The 25,622-nt window shown below is 39.3% G+C and overlaps 2 protein-coding genes across 5 annotated transcripts in view; both read right to left on the reverse strand.

Annotated features, from left to right (window-relative positions):
- On the reverse strand, positions 1-18,190 carry LOC103476378 (rho GTPase-activating protein 20). 3 transcript variants are annotated; one of them, XM_008428688.2, is made up of 17 exons: positions 18,146-18,190; positions 15,025-15,209; positions 11,546-11,631; positions 8,826-8,999; positions 8,600-8,749; positions 7,405-7,446; positions 7,214-7,298; positions 7,057-7,134; positions 6,869-6,935; positions 5,925-6,122; positions 5,672-5,844; positions 4,842-5,006; positions 4,431-4,543; positions 4,171-4,363; positions 3,796-3,910; positions 1,792-2,342; positions 1-720 (listed from the first exon to the last, which is right to left on the reverse strand). In XM_008428688.2, the coding sequence occupies exons 2-17, from the start codon at positions 15,097-15,099 to the stop codon at positions 61-63; spliced, it is 2,925 nt and encodes a 974-aa protein (XP_008426910.1). In that variant the 5' UTR covers positions 15,100-15,209; positions 18,146-18,190; the 3' UTR covers positions 1-60. The 3 variants fall into 3 exon arrangements, with proteins under 3 accessions (XP_008426910.1, XP_008426901.1, XP_017157906.1); XM_008428679.2 differs by lacking the exon at positions 18,146-18,190 and having other exon boundaries at positions 15,025-15,374; XM_017302417.1 differs by lacking the exons at positions 11,546-11,631; positions 15,025-15,209; positions 18,146-18,190 and adding an exon at positions 10,550-10,632.
- Positions 17,238-25,622, reverse strand: part of pspc1 (paraspeckle component 1) — an 18,452-nt gene continuing 10,067 nt past the window's right edge. Inside the window, exons 9-10 of one of the 2 annotated variants that reach the window (XM_008428701.2) lie at positions 23,401-23,537; positions 19,914-21,909 (exon numbers count right to left, since the gene is read on the reverse strand). In XM_008428701.2, the coding sequence (XP_008426923.1) occupies positions 21,736-21,909; positions 23,401-23,537 (311 nt within the window). In that variant the 3' untranslated portion in view covers positions 19,914-21,735. Of the gene's footprint in view, positions 18,189-19,913; positions 21,910-23,400; positions 23,538-25,622 lie in introns of those variants that run through there. The other variant, XM_017302418.1, reaches the window with a different exon arrangement.

Genomic DNA, 25,622 nt, shown 5'->3' on the forward strand with positions numbered 1-25,622 from the left:
TTCTAAAAGGTATTTTGTTTATTTAGATGAATAATGTACGGTAGATGCTGTTAATGAATTTCAAACGTAAGACTCTTCAGCAAACAGAAGCTGCTCCAGATCGGGCTCCGCCGTGGCGTCGCTGCATCTCTTCAGCCACTCCCGTTGGCCCTCTGCCAGCGCCAGCGCCACCTCCTGGCTGCTCTGAGGATTGCTGAGCGGGTGGGAGGAGAAGTAGTCCCTCACTGCCTTGGTGGCGCAGGGCGACAGGCAGAAATGGTCGTGCTGATCTGAATGGGTTGGCTTCAGACCCGGGTCGCTGGGCAGCCTGGTCCGGGTCAAGGCGGAGGCCTGATCGGCGATCCGTCGCTCTGGTTCTGAACCTCGGCGCCGAGTCAGCCGGCTGCTGCAGTCCTCCGCCGTTGGAGTTTTGGGTTGTCTGAACAGGGATAGAGCGGGTCTGCTGGGCTTGTAGAAGAACGGAGCTTCGCTCCTCTTTACATTGACGTTGCCTCCAGGGTTGCTGAGCATGTTGCCCATCTGAACCGTCAAGGAAGATTCTGGCGGCCTGGCGGGTTTGGGAAAGCGAAGGCCGCCGGTGGTCCGGTGGAGCAGGGACGGGCTGGAGGGCGAGTCCTGCTGCGGGTTTTGGATGTTCCCTTTGTCTCCTGCGTCCTTTGAGCCTCGGCGGGACGTCTTGGGTTTAGCTTGGCTGTTGCAGGTTGGTTTAGTTGCTCCACCCTGTAGGCAGATGGAGGTTAATTATTCACAGGCTTTCAGGATGTTTCAAATAAAAGCATCTTTTATTTTTCATAGTAGAGAAGAGAGTAATTATTCGACTGAAATAGTTTGTTTTTTGTCTTCCTAAGGTGAAAAAATGAGACAGAGGCCAGTTTCTCTTAGTCATTCTTCAAAGCAGGTAAGACGAGAGAACATGCCATTTGTAGGGTTTAGAGTTGTTACCAAACTGGTTAACGTAGATGTGGCTTTGTGTGGCATTATGGTCGTCTGGTGGTGGTTCTCAGTTAAATTTTAATGGAAGTTTGTATTTTCTTTGACTTGAGGAGCTTTTGTTTAGTAAGGTTGATGCAAATGAGAAGTGGTTTTGGTGTAGTTTGTATTTCCAATTTGTTACAAGTCTTGAGAAATTTGAATTAGACAGAGCGGCTAAGTTGGTAGCATTGTTGTCTTTAGATGATTAATGATTGTTGGATAATTTATGTTTGAATTGGAGGAAACTTTTCAGTAGTTTGAAGTGAACCAGTTGTTTGTGTGACATTTGAAAGTAAAATCAAAATCCTTGATTATATTTTGTTTTTGCAGTGCAAAGTGCAGCATCAGAGATTGTAAATCAAATCTGCTTATCTCCATGTTAAACTAAGTAGAAGTGGTTGTCATGTAAACGTTCAGATGTTTTCATTGTTGGTTTGTTATGAGTTTAGACTAGTAGGTATGTTTTTGTAGTATTTTCTGATTAACAAACATCTGGCATGTTCTCTTGTGTTTCTGCTTTCTAAGTGGTAAATCAAACAGTCAAGTTTAGTAAATCAGACTGAATTTATTAGGGCAGTTTTAGTTTGTCAGGCTTGTTTCCTTTGAATCAACACACCTGAATCTCATGATGTGTTTCAGGTGACGTGCCACCTTAGAGAGGGTCACGGATATTTGAGTGCATCACAAGAGCCATTCCACATATTTACAATACTTTTATGATGCACTCAAATATCTGTAACTCCACCTGAAACGCATCATGAGGTTCAAGTGTGCTGATGGAAATGAGGCTGAAGACATTGATGCTCAGTTTCTCCTCACCGCCCGCCTCTCCTCCTCCTCCAAACTCTCTTGCTGAGTCAGCGAAAGCTTCTTGTCCTTCTTCAGCCAGGAGTTGGGATGGAGGCCCATGCGGCCTTTCAGCGCCCCCTTGTGGAGAGCCTCTTTAGAAGACACAGTCTGTGGATGAGTCAGTTTGGCCAGGTTTGAGTTGGTGGGATCCGGAGACGACAAAGTGGACAAACTGACTACATCCGTCATGTCGCCACCTCTGCTTGACCTTTCACCCAGTTCCTCCTCTTCCTCCTCACCAGCAGATATGTAGGGACAGAACCTGGCAGCATAGGCTATAGCGGGCTCGGAGCGGCGCCGCCTCTGGGAGCGACGAGCTTCCAGGGAGGGCGACGTCTCAGCAGCCGGGGCTTCTGCGTCCTGGTCGTAGTCGCTGAACGTCAAGATGGAGTCCAGGCTGCTCTGCAGGGCTTTGGGTCGAAGAGGCCGTCTGCAGAAACCCGGAGAACCTCCGCTGCTGTCGTCCAACTCGTTCTCCAAACTGTCGTAGGACGAATCGGTCAGAGGGTAAACCCAGGACTCTGCAACCACAAGAGAGTTGGGAGTAAATAACTCAGAAAACATGACATTTATGGGAGAAATTTTCTGCCATAATTTGAGAAAACACATTTTCAGTCTGAAAGCAGATAAGTAGCTACAAGTAGATAGCAAAGTTTAATTAATGGCTCTCAGTCTACAGGTGTGATGACGTGCACAATCACACCTGGTCTAACTGGTTTAATTAGATTATGTGAAACAAGTATATAATTATCTAAGGTGTACTGAAGCAGAACTTGTCCAATTTATTACAAATCTTTATCAACCTTTTTTTGTTTCTCTTCAGCTTTCTGACAGTCTTACGAGACAAACAGGTGCCTGTAGAGCAGATGGGCTGGTGCAGTCAGTGATGTGCTGTGCTTTGAATCCAGTTATGGCAAATGTCTTAGTCAATGTAAAAATATGCTACGTCAAGGTGGAGACAGAGAGGAAGACCTGGACCTCAGAATCATGATGTTAGAAGATCAACTGAAGTACCTAGAATGGAAAGGCATCCTGGCTCCACTTTTGGCACTCAAATTTTTTTGAAAAGAAAGTTTCTACTTCTACTCCAAGCTTAAGAGTAGAAGGTCGTGTGGTCTACATGTTATGGCATCAGACACGAAGGACAAGGGTTCAAATCCTGGAAAGGATTTTTCATTTTCTCGGTTTTTATGCAAAAAACCCCCCAAGAAAATGAAAAATTTGCATTATCAGCAAAAAACTTTGAAATCGGTGCATGGAAGCAATGTCTATTTTGTCAGCAACTTTCAGTCACCATTGAGAGCAGAAAAGATAAATGCGCCACGAGAAACATCTAAAGTGTGAAAAGTCCTGTGGTCCACAGGTTATGTCATCAGGTCCTAAAGATGTGGGTTCGAATCCTGGTCTTTAATTCATACTTTGGGATTTTTAGGTTAAAAAACAAGGTTCATCATAATCAATCAAAATTAAGGCTATATATTCAGAAAAACATGATTCCTGCTTAACTATGTTTTTTTTATCAATCTATTTTTACTCCATGAATGCACTGATTTCAGAGTTTTTTGCTGATACTACAGATTTTTTATTTTCTCGGATTTTTGCAAAAAAACAGGTTTGAACCCAGAATCACCGGATTCAAAGCGCAGCACTTTACTGGCTGCACCAACCAAGCTGCTCACCAGACGCCTGTTTGTCTCTTAAGACGGTCAGACAGCTGAAGAGAACCTTAAAAAAATAAGTTGACAATGATTTGTAACAAATTTGACAGGTTTAGATGCTCATAAGTGATTTGAGTCTTTTGAACAAAAGCAGTTCAAAAGAATCAAATCACTCATAAACTTAACACTTTGCTTCCTCTGATCATATAAGTTGTTTTCCATTTATTGACCCAGTTTTAAGCCATTATTTCTAAACACGGTTAGCTAACTACGAATCACACTTTCAGCTTACATCATTTATTTAAAATGTTTCTACCTGAGGCACTCTCCTCGCTGCTGCGTCTCCGTGGCAAATCCCCGAATATGGCGGACGGCTCCTCCCCCAGGATCTGCTCACAGTGATCGATCATGAACCTGACCAGCTCACACACCTGCAGCACAGGAGGAGAGAAAATAAAAACTTTGAAACCAACAATGAATGAAAGGCATTTCTGTCATTTTTAAGAAGATTAATACTTTGTTTCTGGGCTTAACCTACATTTGAAAAAGTCAAACTTCTAAATTTAAACCTTTCAGCCTCTTTGAAAGCCTGCTGTGGTCTAGAAAACTCAAAGTTTCTCCAGATTACAGCTCCACAAACCAAACTAGCTGCATTGTTAGTCCAAATTCTCATGTAAAATCCAGATCTCACCTTTTTAGTTCCTCGTCCCTCCACCTCCGGACTGCAGGGCGCTCCGGGGGGCCACAGCAAACTGGGGGCGATGCACACGGACAGATTGAAGGACGTCATCTGGTTCTCCTGAGCGTTGGTCTGGACGGCGTGCAGCACAGCCAGCAGGTGGCGCAGCAGCAGCGCGTTCTCCTTAGCCAGCCGACCAATCATCCTGCAGAGAGCAGATAAAACCGTCACACTGAGTTTGAGTCTCAGTTCAAACATGGAGGAGCAGTTACCTCTTCACGTCTTGGACCTGTTCTTCCTCATCATCCTCTTCCTCCAACACATCCATCCATTCCTCATAGACTTCACAGCCCAATAAGCTGCCTGGGATTCTGCGCAGGAATTCCTGAAAAACAAGTATTACTCAGAGGAATGACGACTAGTTTAGTTTCCCCCATGCACACACCAGATCAGTCTTTCTCTAACTTTGGTCCATAGTCGCCCCATAGTGGTCCGCAAGGTACTGCATGTAAACAACCATTTATTTCCCTTGAAATGCGCGCAAAGCGTGATGCTACTGCTAGCTCACATAAGGATTGTGTTTAAAAACAATTGAGATACGACACAAATCTACCTCCTATAATTTCTATCTAACAAATCCAGGTTTGTTGTTGTTAGTGAAAGAGTTGTGAGTATTTCTGTACCTTGAAGACTCCAGCGATGATGAAGACGTGCTCCTTGGTGAGAGGAAGCTCAGAGCCTCCGCCGTCCAGAGACTCCCGGAGCTCTCTGACGGCCCGTGCCCCGGCTGACCTGCGGAATATTCCGCGGGTCCAGCAGCCCTCGTGGTACAGGAACACCAGCATGTCCTGACGGGGAAAAACAGCCACAACTTTGATTATTGTTCATAAAAATCTGATTTACAACAACAAATATGTTGCAAATAGAGGTTTGCAACATCAAATATTTCAAATTAAATAAAATTATTCACTATGAAGTCTAACAAAAATATACATTTTATGAATTTAATAAGCTAATTAACTAATTAATTAGTAAACATCTTTATTTAAATGGTCTCAGTCTAGTTCTCTTGGTTATACTTGGGGTTTTCATTCAAATTAACCTTACAATAAATAAATATTTGAAATATGTGTAATGATTAATTGGAATTACTGACAGAAATCAACCTTTCCTTAATATTCTAATTTTATGACCAGCACCTGAATGAGTATAAGAAGAGACGTCGGCCAATGTTCAATGTGAGAAATAAAGCAAAACATTAACAAGATTAATTTGACATTTTATAACAAAATACAAAGAAATGTTTCACTAAATATAATATTCTGAGTGAATTGAAGAGGAAAAAAGCCTCCAGTCACCCACTACTCAATGTGATGAATGTGTGAAACAACTTTGGTCCTATTAGTGAATAAAATTAGATCAACTTAAAGGTTGGATGTCTAAACATTCTTCAGTGCTATCTTAGGTGTTTTCCACTGTGTGTGTGTGTGTGTGTGCGTTGGCCTCCGCTCACCATGACCGGCTTGGGCAGAGCGTCGTCCACACAGACGGAGCTGAGCGGCCGGCCGAACAGGCGGCCCGGAGCGTCTCCGGCCGGCGCCGGCTCGTTGAGGTGAGACGCCGATCCTCTCCAGAAGGCCCAACCCACGAGCGAACGGCGTCTTTTGAACGACTTCTGGGAGAAATCTGCAACGTTCCAGAGAGAATCCTCAACATTGTTCTGGTTTCTACAAAACGCCGGCAGGAAGCAGAGAAACACGGCGTACCTGTGGGTGGGTGGTGCTGAGGGGGTTCTGCAGGGCGGGGCTTCAGGATGAACTGACACTGCTTGTACACCTGCATCTGCTCCATCTGCATGGCCATCTGTCGGTCAGCAGGGGGCGCCGCAGCGTCCCGGCCGCCTCCTCCCTGAACCTCTGAGCTTTTCACGTGACTCATCTGGATGCTGAAGGGAAACTCATGACCTGAGGAGACGACAAAACTACACTGCAAAATTGAATCTTACCAAACTTAGTGCAAATTTCTTAGTACACTTGAAATAAGACTAACTTACAAGTAACATTTCACAAAATTATAGAAGCTTATTTTAACTCTACATCCTTAGTATTGATGAAAAATTACTCAAGATATTTTTACCATGTTATAAGTGAAATAATTCACACTTTATCATCAATTGTAAAACAATTTACTTAAAACACACTCCTATATCTTGGTGAAAGGTTATCTATATGTTAGTTTTGTTTTATTTCAGGTGTACTAAGAAATTTGCACAAGAAACTAGAAAAAAATTACTCCGTAAGATTTTATGTTTTTGCAGTGTAACTAATTTGTGACAGCCTTAAATATGCTAATCACAGTTCTTTAATTTTATTGAATCTTGCTTAACGTTTCTGTCAGGAAACAGTTTGAGTCGCACGAAGACTTCACTACGTTCTGACTCGATGATGCTGCTAACTATCTGCTAATACAGCCATCGCTAGCGAGCTAGCCAGATTTTTGCATCCATATTTGCCAGTTGTAAATTATCAGCAGTTATCTGGACGACATTCGTCTCCACCATTGGCTTAATTTAGCTCTACAACTCTATAAAATATATTATTTTCTGTTATGTTTTAAGGTGGCTTTAAAAATGATTTATATTGGAGTTATTGAAACCTGAAATCTGTTTCAGGTTTAAAGGGTAAAGGATCTTAATGAGCGTGTAGCTCACCAATCAGAGGGTACGGTGTGTTGTCCCTCTTGGAGACGACCCACAGCTGGAAGTCTTTGACGTTTCCCTGACAGCGACACATAAATGGTGAGAGGTTTCAGGTCCAACAACAAAAAAAATGCATTCYGTCTGTCTGCATCCAGACAGACAGAATGTTTGGACTGACCCGCATCTCTAACTTTACTCACTATGATGCCGAACTGCTGCAGTGCCAGGCGGATCACCTCATTGGCCGAGTCCCAGTTGCTGACAGGAAGTGTCTTGGTCTGATCAGAGGGGTCAGAGGTCAGGAGAGGATCAGCGTACTGAGACAGAGGATCGTTGAGGCGTTACGTTCAAACTCACAACGGCAAAAGTGTTCAGCCCCTTCCCGTAAACTCTCAGAGGAATCGTCTTCGGCTCCTCCTTCTCTTTCTCTTCTTTTATCCGACTGCAGAGGCAAAAAATTATAATTTCATGTTGGTTTATCTATTAAAAACCTGATCAAATCTGTTGATTTATAAAAGATCAATCAATGCTCAGTAAAAGTATTTCACCTCTTGAGGAGGGAAAGCCATCTCTCCTTCTGTTCAGCTGAGCTAGTAGGAAGCATGAAGAGCATTAACAGCTTAAACACAAATATTAACAAACCCTGTTGAAAATTACAAAGAGCTCAAAATAAACTTGACATTCAGGTGATAATTAAGAACCACATTAACTAGGAATGTTAGTCCTCGATTAACGAGTCAGTATAAATTGGATTTTCTCTTATCATAAAGGGAAAAGAGAAAATAACATCAAAGGCTATATTTTTCATAATATGCTGAATTTTAAGAAATTGTCAGCTGAATAAACAGAAAATTTAGATTTTTCTCAGATTTATAAAATGTAACAAAACATGAATTTCTTCCATTTCTGAACAGAAAAATAAAGAATAAAACGTGAAACATTTAATTCCCCATGAAGAGAAATGTTCATACAGAAGAACAGTTTGTCATTGCACTTAAAGAAATGTAAAAACTTTGCTCTTTTTCCATCATGTAAACACTTTCTCATCGTGATGCTGTTCACCTTCCTACAGAAGAGAGTTAGAGCCACAATTCAGACTTTTTTCTTAGAAGTAAAATTGTTTAAATTGTTTAATCATCATCAGATAAATCTAGTCTTAAAACTACAAAAATCTTTTGGGACAGTCTGGATCAAGTGCAGCATAATTTACACATAACATTTATTTGAACTTTGACATAGATTGAGATCACATTAGAAATCTATGGAAAAAAGCCTCAATTTTGGCCCTAATTCTCTTCCGTAGATGAAGATTAGGGCCTCATCCACAGAAGAAAAATTGTGACATAAAGAACAGAAACATGATGCCAAAGCATGGCTGATTTTGAGGGCTGTTGTGAGGCGTTTGTAACCCTAACAGGAACTTTATGGACCGTTCTGGACAGCAGTCCGGTTCTGTTCTGTCATCAGAACAGGCGGTTCTCTTCCCAGCTAGGTTATTTGTAGTTTAATAGGCTGCAATGTGTTCATTCTTCATCCTGTCTGCTCTGTGTTTCATCGACATTTAAGGTGCGCTTTGCAGCATCGCCAGCATATTTCTTCTGTTGAAACGTAAACACAGACTCCTCTGACCTGTGCAGCTCTGGCCCAAATTCTGATGAGCTCCTCTGTTTGTCATTGTCTACGGTATCCGTGTTGACACCATAAACGTTTGGTTTTTTGGTTTTCGCTGTAAATGTGTGCTACCTAAACAGAGCCACGCAGTTCCAGGTGGGCCAGCCCATGACGAAGCTCCGCTCCGGGTTCGTGCTTCCCTCGCACACCTCGTCCATACAGCCCGCCGTCCACGTCTCACACACGCGCACCTGGACTTTCTGCTTGAAGTTGTTGGCTGACCTGGAGATGCAGATATCACACATGCTGATCGATGCCACAAAACACATCAAAAGGCACACTAGCTAATGGTGCTTACTTGGCTTTGGCGATCACCAGAACGTCGCTGAAGAGGAAGAGGTGCCGGTCCTGGGTCTGCATGCCCGTCTTCAGCTGAGCGTGTCCGTAGAGAAGGAAGAACCTTTCGGAGCTGGTCAGGATGGACTGGACCAGCGAACAGGTTTCTGGACACACGGGGACCGAGACGCTCTCTCTGGAATGAGAACAAACAGGAAGTCCCTTCATGAACTGTGGCGAAAGTGAGTTCTTCCTGCTGGAGGTGAACTGTTGGCCAATCATCGATCTTTAACCTGACCTGCTGATTCTGATTTTGCCCAAAAACTTTTTTTGTCTGACATTTTGCTAAATACAACCAGATAGTCACCGAGTTGGTAACAATGTGCAGACGTGACCTGGTGGGCGGGGCTAGAGGTCAAACCTCTCACTAGAAAGCAAAAGAGGAAGGTGGTTGATTTCAAGACCTTTGCTGAGGTACATTCTTATCTTCATGTGTGAGTATCAGCCGATAACGATCTCCCAAAAAGAAGAAAATCGGCACCGATAAATCGTTGCATCCCTACTTCCTGCTGCTTCAGTTTCTCATATAAATCCCTCCTCTGATCAGCTCTTTAAAATCAATACTGCAGTCACTGACTGATCCGACAACAGAAAATAACTGTGGTCTTTCATAGGTTCTTAAATTATTTGAAACTGAATCAAATCTACAAAGCCAAAATGGAAAAGCAATGTGTTCAAAACTAAGTACACCCTATGATTAATCAACAGCGATGTGAATTGGAGTCTAAAATACTTTGCTTACTGCTCCACTCACGTGCTTCACACTTGCCAAGATGTTATAATACAAGGTTTGCTGCTGTGCATTATGGGTAACCATCCACTTTGGTCTTATTTGTCCAAAAAACGCTGATGCCTTACCTATAAACTGAATTGTCTAGTGTAGCACTTTGGCTGAAGGTAAAAATATGTAATAGGGTTTAAGGAATTAGTTTGAAGGATTATTATTAATATTCAATTCATTCACATAATAAATTAGGATATAATTTGAGTTTCATTGACGATTTTTAAACCTGCTGAACTGATTTTTTAGTTCAGCAGTGTGTCCCTCCTCCTGCAGGAGCATTTTAATTAGGTTACTTATTCTTCACTTTCACACTCCGTATGTCCAAAGCTGCTCTCTATTAATAGGCGCCTGATCCTTGGATAAGTTTGTCAACAGCAGGATTATCAATTAGAGTGGATCTAAACACTTTACTCAAAGGTGTGACAGTCATTTCAAACTCCGCACGTGTGTGTTAATCAGAGCGAAGACGTATTACATCAGTTCACATCTGCAGGCAGCCTTTACTAGAGGAAAGCAATTTATTCCTCCAAATACGCTACAGCTGCGTTCACACTGCAGCCGGAAGTGACCCAATTCCATTTTTTTTTTCCTCTTAATGCGACCTGTATCTGAGCTTTTCATGACGGTCTGAACACAGGTCGGACTTTTTTCGAATGCGACCCAATCCACTTGGACATCTTTTCTAATATGACCCGAGTCTGTACGGCCAGGTCGCATTCTTCCTACCTGAACGTCATTTATACTCGACAAATATCACTATCGCGCGTCTGATACACGCAAGCGGGAAGAAAAACAACAACAATGGCGGACGATAACGAGGATTAAGATGTTGATATGATGGCTCTGATCGGAGAACAACTTTAAAATCATATGCTCCACCACTAGCATCTACGTTTACTTACGCTAACACTGGGCACTTCTTTAAGCCGGTTGGCAAAACACTGAGCACGCGCTCTATGTGTGACGTCATCGCGCACTCTACTGCGCATGTGCAAGACTGTCAGTTCGTTTGCCGTTTTATGAGATCAGCTTACGCCGTCAGAACGTCATACGCGTAGCACAAACTGACTGCGTTATCTGTCAGACAATGGCAATACAATACCCAGTGGCGCAAAAAGTGGGTATGCAGGGTATGCAACGCATAGGGGCGCAGCACCAGAGGGGGCGCCAAAACCCCGTCTGGAGGGGGCGGCGCGCCGATGACGTTTTCCCATACACTTCACCTCGCGCACATAACGAGGTAAATGTAGCGAGTTTTACCCTTCACGTATCGTCGCCTGGGCGGGAGGGGCGCCGATTTATGCTTTCGCATCCACCTGAATAATGTGTAGTTGCGCCACTGACAATACCACATGCTTTTATTTAATCAGCAACATAACATAATGACGTAGAAGTTAAATCGTCATATACTGTATTAACAGCTGTATGACATCCCGATTTAGCTGTTAGCTTGTCAGACCTTCCTCAAAGAACAGGGAGGCGAGTTTCATACGGGGCTTGGCTTGTCGTTGACTGTAGCTAAAGCTAGACCCTGCTTTAAAAACACTTTGAAACCATGACAGTGCGTATATGTCCATCTAGTTATCACTGAAAATAATTTATTGGCTTAATTTTGTCGTATCTTGTGGAATATGCTGAACTGACAGCTCCTCTAAATTTTGCGCTCATCTTAATGCGCATGCGTACTCCCTGCATGTTTGCTATTCCGACAGCGTATGCTGATCTAACAGAACACCCGCTCACTCCGGAGAGCACATACAGGTCACATATGTTGGAAGTGTGAACGACCACGGCAAAATAATCCGATTTGACAAAATATCAGAATTGAGTCACTTCAAGCTGCAGTGTGAACGTAGCCTAAGTGAACCAAACGACAGAAATGGTAACTTTGACGGTACCTGGACAGAGTTTTGGACCTGGTGAGAGCCTTGGTGATGACCAGCGACGGGGCGGACTGACGCCGGTAACTCTGAAACTTTGTCCGCTAAAAACAAACACAGGAGTCAAACAGAGAGGAATGGCTTTGAAATAAATACATGTTGATAGAAATATTGGCTTTTTTCTTCCCACTGAACGAATGCCAGCCCCAATGTTGGGCTGTTTCTCCTAGAGCTACTCCTCCCAACAACTCTGTTGTTTCTCTCCACTGTCGCCCCAGGATCAGTTGCTGTCGCTACGACAACAACTCAGCTGGATTTCTTTAAAGGACATTTTTGTTTAGCATTAGGTGATCGACTGAATTTGTATTATTATGAAACAGGATGTAAATACGACACAATTGCACCGTACCAACGAACATTAAATTGATTCCATTCAAATTGGACCTGGTTTGGTTCCGTATAATAGCACAAAAATTGTATCTGTTTGTTTTGTTAAGAACTTTGATGTTAAATTAGTTATGTAATTGGGTTTTTTTTTTTCATATAATGCATGAAATTCAATTCTCACACAGCAGCAGCAGCAAATCAAAAAGCAAAACAAAACATCCGGTCATCTGACTGAACTTTTACATATTTCCAGATCGTTGCTGCACTGAAGCCCAGCAGCTGCGGCTGGCAGCCATACTGGTATCCTATTATCTTTGTGTCCTTACAGGGATCAATAAGTTTCATTTAATCTAATTGTGAAAGGCTTTGGGAGACTAATGCAGGAGGAACAAACAGCCGTTACGTAACCATAGTTTCTTTCATTGTACATCAGATTAACCCACTTACTAGTGATCGCCTGATGCAGAACTGATGCACAACGAAATGGGAAACTGTTCACCCCCTGGAGCGTTTCCACATTTTGTCACATTACGACCACTAAGAGTTTTATTGAAATTTTATGTCACAAATAAACACAATGTAAATGGTTAAACCTAATACTTGCCCCACTTTTCATAAACCATGATTCATTTTTTTTCTTACACTCTGCAGCCGTAAACCACTTTGCGTTGGCCTAACATGTAAAATCCAAATAAAACACATGTAAGTTTTGAAATGAAAAAATGTGGAAAAGATGAATACATACTTTAGCATAGCAGTGACATTTATGATTGTTTTAGAGGAGAAAAACTGTAACTACCCTGCAAATACGGAGTCAGTTCTGCAAGTTTGGATTCATGTTAGTATTCAATAAGCAGGAGTAAAACAAGACGAATGGACGTGTTTGCAGATTTGTTTGCCCACAGCTGTAAATGTCTCCGTGGAAACATGCAGTTAAGACTCTGTTTTTGAGCTCTAACCTAAAAAATGACTCTAGTTAAAAAGACCATCAGCAGAGAACATTCAGGGTAAACTCTAAATCGTCTGATCTGACAGTCACATCCACACGTTTCTGTCATTTCACTCGGTCGCAGAGTGGTGAAACATTCCTAACGCTCCAGCCACAGCATCACAATGTTCGCTTTCACAACTAAATTTAGCCAAAAATATCCCAGTAGGTAGATGGTGCTCTGCTACAGAAACATTAACTGATTCTAGATCAGTTTTTTTTTAACAGCAATCACTCCAGGTGGGTTTAGGTGAAACAAAGGATGAATATGTTTAAAAGCAGCTAAGGAACAGTAGAGGATCTATGATGCTGTGGGCCTGGATATCACTCTGTCAGGAAGTAAAACATCTAAAAGACATTTAAATTTTTTAAATGTTTTCAATAAAAACATGGTGTTGCCTGCCAGGAAACTGAATGGTTTCTCATTTAAACACAAATGAAGCCAAAAATGGTCTTTTTAGCAACCACGGTAGAATCCTATAGAAAGCCTTTATTTATTATGTGCAGTACACATATCCTGATGCTCTGAGAAATGGAAAAGGTGCAGTAGTTCTCAGAGGAAACGTGTTTGTTATCCAAACATCACGCCGCTCATGGAAGAAAAACCAAAAAGGTTCGAAGCCAACAGGGCAGGATTCACTGCAAACCTTTAAACTTTATTAAAATGCATCAATAAGTTCTGATTGAACTGTAAGCAAGTAGCTTTGACACCGATTCTGATTGGTCAGGACTGGATCTTACATAAATGGATCTAAACTGAGCCTATTTTTCAGCAAATTGCCTCGAAACTGTATTTAATATTTAAAACTGAATTAAACTTATAAAATGATTCAAATAGTTTCAATACATCAGTCTCTAAATTCTGAATTTCTTGTGGTTTTCTCATTACAGCTCAAACCTCTGAAGTCTTTAATAACAAGGCGAAGTCTGCATCTTATTATAGGAAATAAACTGATGCCAACAATTGGATTTTAATTGGAAAAATGGTGCATTGTTTTGGTTCCACCTCACAAGTATGTCACAGTGGACACCTGCCTATTGTGGATCCCAGATTTTTCTCTGGGATGTGACTCCAAATTATTCAATAAAATTTAAATGTTTTCCATATTGATCTCAATTWTTTRAMAAAAAAAAAAAAAAAAAAAAAAAAAAMACCTGGAAAACAAAAATACGTAGGTGTGATGCTAGTTGATACATCCAATGTTTGTCTTTGGTGTCAATTGGCTGCAAACCCAAAACCGGAATCAAGAAAGTAGCGGTGGGCGATATGGACTTAAAGTTTTATCACAATATTTTGTGGTACTATTGTGATAATGATTAAAGTAGCAACAAAACTATTTATCACTTCTTTTTATGTGTCACAGCAATTAGAGCCCCCAAACCACAAATACTGCTGTTGAAAAACATTCCTACTTGTAAAACATCAATTATATAAAGAAGCAGTTTAATGATTTGAATTATTAAATTGTAAATTGTAACTATATTTTATCCTATTTTCTAAATTATTGATGCTTTCCTTGTACATACAGTGAAGAAAATAGTAAAACAATTCCCACATTGGGAGTTTTTGGGATTTCAAACATCTTTAGTTGGAATTTATTATGACAAAGATAAATCAAAATTATTACCATCATAAGAAATTAATCGTAATAAATAAACGATACGATAAATGCCGAGCTCTGTAAGGACGACTAATGCCAAGATAGCTTATTACGGCATATTTGGCGTTTGAACTAATAAAATGGGCATTTTTAGAGGGTTCGGATTGTATTTTTATTCCAGTTGTGCTCTCTAACGGAGGTCCATTGTATATTTCTTGTTCACGATCAAGTAGATTAAAGTTTGTGGTGACAAAATGTGAAACTGTTGAACAGTCAGACCCAGATTCAGGAAGTACAAATACCCTGACACCTCTAAATTACCCCCCCAGGTCGATCCTAACGCAATTCCTAGAAGATGCCGGTATCACTTTAGTGAAAGTCCTGAACTCTAACCTGCCTCCTGTCCCAACACACAGATACAACACAGATACAACTCATTCATGTGGATGCCAAGTGGCCCCACAACCAACAATATCTAACACAACATTTTAATTTTAAACTCCAGAGGCTGAAAATCTCACCCGTTTGCTGTCCTGCTGTCCGGCGCGGCTCAGGCCGTCCTGCTGTAGATGCTGCTGCGGAGACATGTTATCCATTCAGTCACAACGCCTCAGTGTCCAGCTGTCCATAGGTGACGTAGCGGGGAGAGAAATCCCATTAATAACCTCCGTGTCGTCAACACGCGAGACATTTCAGCAGAAACCAACTGAAACAATAAAATAAAACAAAAAAGACACAAAAAACGTGGCGTCAGGAGAGAATCTGATCAACTTTATAAATAAAGTTAAGGGCAAAAGCAACACAGCTGACGTCCTTCCTCCCAGAGCGCCATCAGTGAGAGGCTGAGCTGTAACCACAAGCAGCTCCTGTTTGGATTAACAGCCGCTGTGCCAATTCTTAATGCGTCTTTACGCACGGGGCGGAGGCGGCGCCGTGGCGCTGCAAAAAATAGGTCTCCACTATTTTTACCTAAACCGGCCCATTCAGATAGCCGATAATCAGATTGGAGCTACTGGGTCTGGACATCTTTACGAACAACGGCCTAAATCTGCACTCGTACATGAAAAAACTATTAAAGTTATGAGGAAAAGTCGCGAACATGCCCTATAAACGACCCAAGATGTTTTCATTGCGTCACTTTTCCACTGTAAACTTCAATGTTTTTATTTGTATTTTGTGTGAAGCAAATACAAAATATAGACACGGAACAAAAATTAGACGTATTTCCAACATTTTTACAAATAAAACGGAAAGATTAGGGATAACTGTAGGGACTCTAGTGCTCATAGACCGGTCAGGGAGAACGTTGTGGAGAAATTTAAAGCGGGATAAAACAATTTCTCAAACATTAAACATCTTAAAGCTTAACGCTTCAATTTCTGTCGTCTGAGGGGAAAAACTACAAACCTACAGACAAGGCAGTTCACCTAAACAGAAGCAGTAGCCAAAAGGCCAGAAGAAACCCTGGCACTGTCAAAAAGTAAACAAGAATAACACAAATATTTTTCATACCACGGTACAAGATAAAGAGAAAAGATACAAAAAAAAGTTAATAACCTCCATAAAACAAAACAAAAAAAAATTAGATTAATCTCACACATTTACAGAAAAAACTTGGAAATTTCTGAGTTTCATTTCAACTTTTGACACTCATATTTCCACAAGTGGCAATTTTTTTCTAACTAAGGTCATGCATTTGCAAGTTTTTTTTAAGAACATTTCTCAAATTTTCATTTTTTTCCCCAGAGATTAATCTCAAAGTTTCTGAGTTTCTTCTGGCAAATTTTCAACTTTTAAACCTCAGAAATGTCCTCGTTTTTCTTCTTTTCTGAGATGAATCTCAAATTTTTTTGCCATCTACAATGGCTCTACTACGCCGTTATCCTTTCATTTCACCTTTCAACCTTTCCTATATTTCACGTTGGTCATTTACACAAAAAACGTAAAAAAAACTCAAGAAGGAAGAATGATTTTGTAAGTCACTTTAATGTCAATAATATTAATAATCGATTATTTTATGTTGCTGATATATACGAGCAAAGCAGCATTGTAATCTCTAGGATTATATTTATTCATTGATCTGTACGGGAAATGCACAGATATCCAAAAATCCCCCAGACTGAGAGCTGAATTGATAAAATGACAAAATGTGAAATCTCTGGGAACTGTTGTGAACAGCACTAATTAGGAAGTGCTATAGTCGTTTAATGTAGGCCACTCGATCAAATCTTTAAAAAGCAACATCAGAAAAGTTTTTCACTTTTAAAATGGCTAGAATATTCCGGAAAGCGTTTTAAAATAATACAGATAAACAGTTGCTTTGCACAACAAAAACAAACTAATCTTCTTTCATAAACAGAAGTGGGGCAGAAAGTGGGCTAAAGAAGAACGAGGCCACAAAGTAAAGAACAGAGAAGTATTCATTCTCCACGTTAAACTGGATCACTTCAATGATTAGCTCCCCTCCTGTTGGTAATGAACAGCCTTGGGCTTGGCGAAGAAAAGTAACACGTCCCCCTTCACGTCTCCAAACATCCCTCCGTCTTCTTCTTCTTCTCCTTTGACGCATCAGTTTGACCCAGGAGGTTCTTTAAAGGTCAGAAGGAAATGTGATGTTTCGCATGTAGCTGCTGCTTCGTAACATGAATTAGCCATTTGTGTAAATAACCCAAAGATCGGCTAGAAAAACATTAAGATTTAATACAAAAAAATAAGCAGTGCAATAAATAATGCTTTAATCCATTTTATTCAGCAGAGAAACAATACAATTAATTTAATAAATTATTAAAGTAACAACAAAACAGTTCAACATCAATGTCCAAAGTCCTGCTTGGTCCAGACGGCTTTCTGGTGTCAAACGAAACCAGTAAAAAATAAACCTTACCTGCATCTTCAGAAAAGGCATTTTCCCCCAAACCAATTTGTACGTTTTTATTTGTTTGTCACATTTAAATGTTTCATATTAAATGAATACTAATATTAAAGATAAACTTGGTCAATAGAAAATCACTTTATTTTTATAGGATAAAAAATAAATTATCCCTTCTTAGCTGCCAGATCTGTATTTTAACCAGAAGCTGTCAGAAGACATGAAGTAGGCTAATAGATGTTAAAATCAACACAACCATTTTCTTACAATTCTCATTATAACGGTATTATTATTATCCGTAGCTTTTCTTGTCTTGTTACGAGTTAGTTTGTAACCATCTTGTCTGTGTAATAGACAGTATATTGAACAAGCACATGAATATTAGAACATGGTTTTAACTACATATTTTGGATAATTATTGAGTCAGTAAGTGATATATTGAATTAAATCGAGATAAGCGATAGGATTAAATAAGTGATCACTTCTTCCTGCTCCTTTTCAAACAGAAAAGTAAGCTAATTATTTGTTCTTGGTTTTTAAAAACCAGTTTGAAATAAATAAAATAAAAAATAAACATTCTTTAACACTTGTATGTTTCCTTTTAGAAAATCTTCATGGTTTTGATTATTGGAGCAACAGACGTGCAACTAAACTCCTTAAACTTCTAAATTTGATGTTTATAGACTTGAAAGTTACAAACTTCAACATTAAGGTTCTGTACTAGTAAAATCCAGTCTAAACAAATATAAATGTGTGTATAAGCAAAAATTTACCAGTTCCATGGCTGCACTACTAGTAGCATCTGGCTCACAGGACCTGCAGCAGACAAGGAAAATTACAACTTAATAAAAACCGATCACCAATTTAACAGAGTATTGGTATGTGTGCAAAAACAAGTAAATAGATAACAGCGGGTGAAATCACAATGTTACATTCAAAACATGAAATAAAAATTTCCTGTCACCAAGAAAAAATATATTTCAGAAAGTTCTAGTTCAGCTGAAATTAATGTTTAATATGTAGAGCAGAAAGGCTTTTCCAAAAAACAAATTACTTATTTTCCTTGGTAAAAAACTTTTAATATGTTCAGTAATTGAAACATTTGAACTGAAAAAGTTATATTTTAAAACACCCTAAACACTTTTTAAAGCTTAAAGTATGAATAAAACGCCTCACATACTCAAAATCTCCAACATCCTGGTGCAAACCATTAAATAATAAATGTGTTTTTAATATATGCAAATATCTGATTTCAATGAGTCTGACTGGATGATCTTAATTTGAAATCCACACAATAATCTCACTCAGTGGTAACCAGTAAACCAGTTCAAATGATAAACAATATTCAATACTTTGATGGCAAAATCTCTTAAAGACACAGCGCCAGTTTACAAATGAGAGCAACTAGAGAATTTGTATTATCAGGTGATTCAAAGCAATGATACAAAATGACCCAAAACACAGAGAAAGCTTTTTTTTAAGAGCAGGAGAGAGAGATGCAGTCACCAGATGTTCAGATATATTTAAGCTGGATGGAATAAATAAAACGTTCCAGACATTAAAAAGCTAAATCCTCTTCCCGGTCTGGATGTTAATACACTAAAAACCAAAGCGGAGAGTCGGCCAATGTCCTGTTTTCAGTCTAAACAGCTTCATGTCCCGATGAGCAGGTAAGGGAACATCAAGTACTCTAAGTTATTGGGTCTTCACTGATTTTCAGGTTTAATATCATGAATGTCAACAGGAAAAATAGAAAATATTTCAATAAGTTTGAAAGATTTATTAGCAATACTTCATATTATTGCAACCAGCATGTTAATGTTAAAATAAGTACTTTTAAAATGGATTTAAGTTCTTATTTTGTAGTTTGTTACTTTTTGGAGACAAAACAATCTACCAAATTGTTCCAACACCTTCATGGCAGCTTCCACCAACTCAATATTTCAGTTTTTAATACCCAACTTGTCTTTTTTATTCACTTTTTAGAGCCATCTAGTCATGCTTAATTGCAATTTATGAAGTTATGTTTTATCCTTAAAGTAAAAATGTTGTCAACTGGTATATGCTATAAAAATTTACTTTGATTTGAAGATCAGGGCTCATTCAACATTTATCCACTAGCTCACCCAACTGGTTTAATTTGGGGGGCATTTCCTTCCTGCAGGTCCAAAACTTACATGTTCTGATCACTTTTGCCTTGAAACTTTGCAGATATTCAACAAACTATGATTAATTGAAAGAAGTTGCATTTCTTTCAATTAAAGAAATGCAACTTTAGAGGATGTTTGAATCTCACTCTTTGCTCAACTTTTCTAAGCAAAAAATGTCCTTGCCGTCCTCCCTCTACCCAAAAAATAAATAACGAAACCAGGAAACCAAAGAAAATAGGTTTGCAGGAGTCTTTCGCTATCCATCCTCATACTTCATTATAATACTTACACAAAATGAGATGAAAATACTAGAAATGATGCTTTGTAATCAGGATGGATGTGATATTTATTGTTAATCAGGTTTGACAAACAAAAACACAGTTTGTTTAAATAACGACAAAAAAAACATTTTATTTCTCTTGACCATCAAATACAAGATGCACAAAACCTACAGAACATTTCCTGTAGTTCTGAGCAAAAAATAAGGATAAATAAAATCCCCAAAATGAATAAAAGGAGGATTTCACAGTACTCATCGTCATGGAAAAGTTTCGGAAAGTAACAAACACTTAAAAAACAAAAACGCTTTAAAACCTTTTAATTGCAAGATTTCTAACCCACAACAACTTCTCTGATGAGTTCAAGATGTCGCAATCATTGCACTGGATAAACAAAATCACTGAAGGTAAATAAAGCCTGGGACGACTCAGTGACTTTACATGTGGCTTCTTTCATTCATAATGTAAATATGCTCTCGCTTTGTCACTGTACAATTGTACAATCTCCATAACAAAAGCACAACACACCATATTTCTGTTACGATTATTCTCATCTACAGGTAAGAATAATCACTTATTTTAAAAATCTATACAAACAGCAGGAAGTGTAAAGTTGACCGATAAAAGGATCTTGCAGACTCTAAATTATGTTAAATTTAACATAATTTAACATCAGTTTTAAATGAAAAACATTTTAATTCAAGTTTTAAAGTGTTGCTGTAAAAAAGCTGATAAATGTTCATAAAATTAACTAAGCAGGTTATTTTGAACATGGCAATAAATTCTTAAGGTACCAACTCACCTCTTTGCCAGATTTCTCATTCTACTTCCATTTTGCACTCTGGAAGCTGTTATTTTCTTTAAGTTTTTATTTTTTTAAGTCTGAAAGCAAATACTGCTAAAATCCTTTAATTTCACTCATGATTTCATTTTATTTATTTTTTAGATTTTAGATTTTGTAAATTATGCATGAAACTAGAAGGCAAAAAACTCATTTGTAAATCTGATGTAGTAAAAGCTTCTTGGATGAAATTTATATTCCAAACATCAAGACAAGGATATGCACATATTTGCAAATTAAAATGGATGCTAAAATATAGAAAGGTTTATCTAAAAAAACAAATCCACACTGAAGCTTTGTGCCAACATTCAAGGCAATGTGTTGACATAGATTTCCACTAAAACCTATGGTCCATATTTTGAAATATAAACCTTTAAACATTGTTTTTATCAGTGCATATTGACTTGAGAGCAAATATATTTTTGCTAGGAAGTGAGACTACAAGTGCCTGAGACGATGTGGACATGGACAGCCTTGCTGATGGGGCTTGGAACCACAATGTAACTGCTTAATATAAAAAAAAATGGCAAAGGGGTGAAATGACCAGCACCTGGTTCTTTTAACCACTTTTTTTCTTGGACCTCGTTTAGTTTCCTTTTTAATCACATGATCAAAGTTGACCAACAGATGAGTCTGGACAAATATTGACCAGACTTACAGGAGAAATTAGTAAAACACTCAAAAAGCAACAATGACCATGAGTTAATCAACCTCATATGTTTTTGCTTGGCAAACATCTATTTGACAGGTGGAGAATAACACAGCAGAAAGTCTGAACCTTTAACATAATCCACCTTAGAAAGCAATTGAGGCTATATTCCGACCCAAACCTGTTTGCATATTCACAAAATAAAAAAAAATAAATAAAATTTATTTCCAATGTGTGTGTGTTTGCAATGACGAGGTCGAAGACCTTCATCCAAATCTTCTAAAAACTGGTAGTACAATCAAAAAGTAAATCCACAAACGGACAAAAACATGCCGCTTTGTTGTCCAGAAAATTGGAGTCATGATGGTGATGGGTAACCTCGAGGTCTTGTGTAGAAAAAGAAGAAATTGCACTGGCTGCTAATCCACATGAGAACTGTTAGACGTCAGTATCGGCGACGTTTGCTATTTGGGCCCTCAAAGACTCCTGGACTTGGACTGCCTCTGCTATATCCTGGAGCTGGTCCACCCTGCGGCCCCAATGGCTGCTGCTGTTGCTTTGGGGACTCGACCTCCGATCGACCGCCCATTGATCCGCCCTGAGGGTACCTATCATTACGCTGAGGGCAACAGGGGTTGGTTAATTAGATTCAAGGAGCAGTTGTAAGGAGTCATGGATCCAGTTGATCCAAATAGTGGTGAGGGTCGTAGAGGTATTTTATAAATCGAGGTCAAAGTTCAGTCAAGGTTGAGTTTGATCCAATTGTCATCATCCAAGTGCAAAGGGGGAAAAAGGTGACCCCGAAGAGAAGGGAGAAAAGAAAAAAAAAAAACGACCATTAGTGAAAGAAACTTAACATTTCTTCCGAGACTTAACATTTCTTTCGAGACTAATAAAAAATAGCTGTTTTTATTTTTGAAAAACAGCTTCTACTTTTTAATCAACAGAGCTTTGCAGAACTATAATTACCTCAAACATTTCACATTTACCAGCAGAAATTTAGTGTAAGATGTTTTATTCAATTAACTAAAAGTAGCATTTAACTGTAAAGGTGACAGAAATATGTTCATCATATATAATTTATATTCAGTATTCTGACTAGGCCTGTCACAATCAATAAATCAATTAATCGCATGATAAACAAACAAACTTAATTTCCATTGGCTTGATTTATTGTTTTCTCTCTTTCTACCAAAAACTGGATGATAAAAGTCTTCAGTTTGGTGTTTTGGTCTCAACCAGCCCTTATTTTGAAGGGCAATTTTGTTTACCAACACTTCAAAATGTATTTTATTTGCCGTTTTCTTTATTTTGGGTATGTAAAATGTTTTCCAGTTCCTGTGTTAAATGTTCATGATCTTTGAGAATGTGTTCTTGCATTGTTATTTTGTCATTACCATGATATTACTTAAAAATGGTCTTAAAACAACAATATTATCGTTTGTCGTGATAACTTCTGGAACAATTTATTGTACAGCAAAATTAGTTATGGTGTCAGGCCTAACTCTGACTCAAGTCACAGTTTGCTCCAAGTCTTTTAGGGTTTCCAAAAACTTTACATTTTTACAGACGGAAGTCTTCGTAAAATATCTCAGACTGCGTGAGGTTTATTATATGGACACTTTCTGAATTTCAGAAATTCTCCAAGTAGATTTAGTTTTGGCTGAGCCATTCTAACAGAAAATGCTCCTGTAGCTCTGCCTGGATGTTTGGGATCATGGTGAGCGTCTGTCCCAGTTTCATGTCCTTTGCAGGTATTTTTCAAGGTCTGCCCTGTTTCTAGCTCCATCCATCTTCCCACCAACTTTGGCCAGCTGTCACTTTTGGTCTCCTCTGACCAGATCACCTTCTTCTACATGTTTGCTTTGTCCCCTATGTGGCTTGTACATAAATCAGACTTTTTTAGCAATTGACTTCTTCTTGCATCTATTCCACAAAGGTTAGATTTGTGGATTATGAGAGAAAGTAGTAGAGATACTAATATCTGTTTTGGTTCCGATATTTGAGAGCTCCACTAAAGTTTTCTCAACACAATGCAAAGAAATCTCGTGCTGTTTTTGAACCCAATCATATTAATGAACAGACAAGCTTTTTTTTTTAGATACGTTACCATGGCTCCATTCTCTGACATCATAGGTGTCCCCATATTTGACGTTCCCTCTGGGGCAATGGCTCCTCCCCTTCCACTCACGCCCATCATTTGCCCCTGGTTACCAGTGGGCCCTCCAGAGGCCTGGTTAAACCCATCTACACGCAAAACAATGGATTATTGGTTCATCGGTCTCTTTCATCTGGAACTACTTCATGTATACTGCAAATTAAAACTAGTTTCTGTTACAATTCGATCAAACTAAAACGCTTTGTGCAGAGTAAAACTGTAAAAGATTATAGGTATTAAAAACTCTGCATCAAGTCAATCCTATACAGAGTGAGAGTGAACTGTTCTATAAAACAATACGATGTGATGCCATGCACATGGATGCTGCATTTAACCGCTGGATTGCACATCACTGTAGCCACAGGGAATACAGAAAAGGAGAGCAGTAACAAGAGGTGGCAAGACGAGTAACATCCGAGGAGGATTCTGCACAAGAGTAACAAAATGGTTTAAAGGTATCAAAGCAAACCAACAGTAAGATAAAGAAGCAAATGTAATCTGATTACTCTACTACAGTGGAGTAACATCAACTAATGCAGTTCCAGATAATGTTATTGATGTACTTTCACCAACTGTTTTCAAAAGCCGATTTGGTTCATTTTGGCAGCACCAACCAGAAGGCTTTCTTTCTTCAATGCCAGTTTGTGACAAAATCCAAAAATGTTCCTCAAAAATAACTCACTGAACACCTTAAAAATGGCTTCCTGTTGTACTACAGTCCAATGAAAATTTCTCTCATCCATGAAGAGCATTTGCAGGTTACGTCAACCCTATATGGAAGTTCATTTTAGCCACTTTTGGTTTCTAGATTTGACCAAACTGCAGATGAAGTCCCCATCTGTCAATCCACCTCCTGCTTCGTCTTAAGCATGGAACAAGTTGGAAAGAAACTTTTAACAAGCTTATCTTTGGGCACAGGACAAGTACACAGTCCATGCTTTCTTCATGCAAGGACCAGACAACTCCTGAGATAATCTCCAAACACAATAAGTAGATGTGACAATTAAGTTCCACAACCAATTCTGCATTCTTTTGATGGTTAATAGTTGGGTACTGTTTCAAAACAATGCTGCTCCTCCTGAATCAGATTTAAAACTTCTCTCACCCAGAAAAAAAATCTCATAGGATAAGAGGTGGATCCCTCCTAAGCTGGGAGACACAAACCTGCATTATTTTTTAAATATTAGAACGACTGCCCAGGCATGACACTCTGCAGTTCATCTCACCAAAAACAAAGTTGCGCTGTTTCTCCCTCTTGTTGACCAAGAGGGGCATTGCGCACAAGCAATTTGATTTTCAAAAGATCCCATTTGATCAATCATCCATCACTGGATGAACAAAAGCAGTACTTGCATTCTCCTCAAACATCTTAAGTACCATTTTCAATCGATGATGAGACCAAAGCAGTTGGTGGGATGGAAGCTGATATTTCTATGGTCAAACCTTGAGGTCCAACCTTTTTACCAATTGTGGAAGAAAAGTGCAGACAACGTCAACTGGACAGGGAAATTCACAACTAAACACACCGAGAGACTTCCAAGAAACTAGCCGCCCAATGTTACAGTGGCAAAATGACATTGGAGCGTCAACCCCGGCTCATCCACGCTCAAGGCCCAGGAACACACTGCCAACAGAGATGTACCCAACTTCCCCAGAATCGAACCGGACATGAACCACTTGATAATGGAGAATAGACTTTCCAAAACCTAATGAAACGATGATTCTCTTTATGCATAAATTCAGTAACAAAACAGCAGATTTAAAACAGAAATGTGATTCATTTCAGTTACAAATATGAAAGGAGAAAATAAAACAAAATGTCAACCAGGCCCTTAACTTATGCCTTTAATATAGTAATTTAGTAGAGTTAGTATAATTTTACCAGTTTCATAGCCAGAGCTGATACTGTAGATGTGAAACCGCAGCATTTTCAATCCCAACTTGTCAATTAAAGTAGCTGCTAATCACTCTTAAACATACAAACATCAATTTTCTTGTATTTAAACAGGAAACATTTTTTTATACTTGTGAGGGTTTTAGGTGATGTGTAAAAATATGCTGACAGCTGAAGATGTCGAACATCCATCCATCCATCCATTTTCTTCCGCTTATCCGGGGTCGGGTCGCGGGGGCAGCAGCTTCAGAAGGGAGGCCCAGACTTCCCTCTCCCCAGC

The sequence above is a fragment of the Poecilia reticulata genome, linkage group LG2 (genome assembly GCF_000633615.1).
Source record: "Poecilia reticulata strain Guanapo linkage group LG2, Guppy_female_1.0+MT, whole genome shotgun sequence".
Classification (NCBI taxonomy): Eukaryota; Metazoa; Chordata; class Actinopteri; order Cyprinodontiformes; family Poeciliidae; genus Poecilia; species Poecilia reticulata.

Bases quoted from the DNA above. Each gene is read 5' to 3' on its own strand.
- LOC103476378 (XM_008428688.2), bottom strand. From the start codon at position 15,099: ATGGATAACATGTCTCCGCAGCAGCATCTACAGCAGGACGGCCTGAGC. The intron at 9,000-11,545 runs GTACCGTCAAAG...TTCTCATTCCAG, and splicing joins AGGTCCAAAACTCTGTCCAG to AGAGAGCGTCTCGGTCCCCG. The intron at 7,299-7,404 runs GTGAAATACTTT...TTGCCTCTGCAG, and splicing joins TGGCTTTCCCTCCTCAAGAG to TCGGATAAAAGAAGAGAAAG.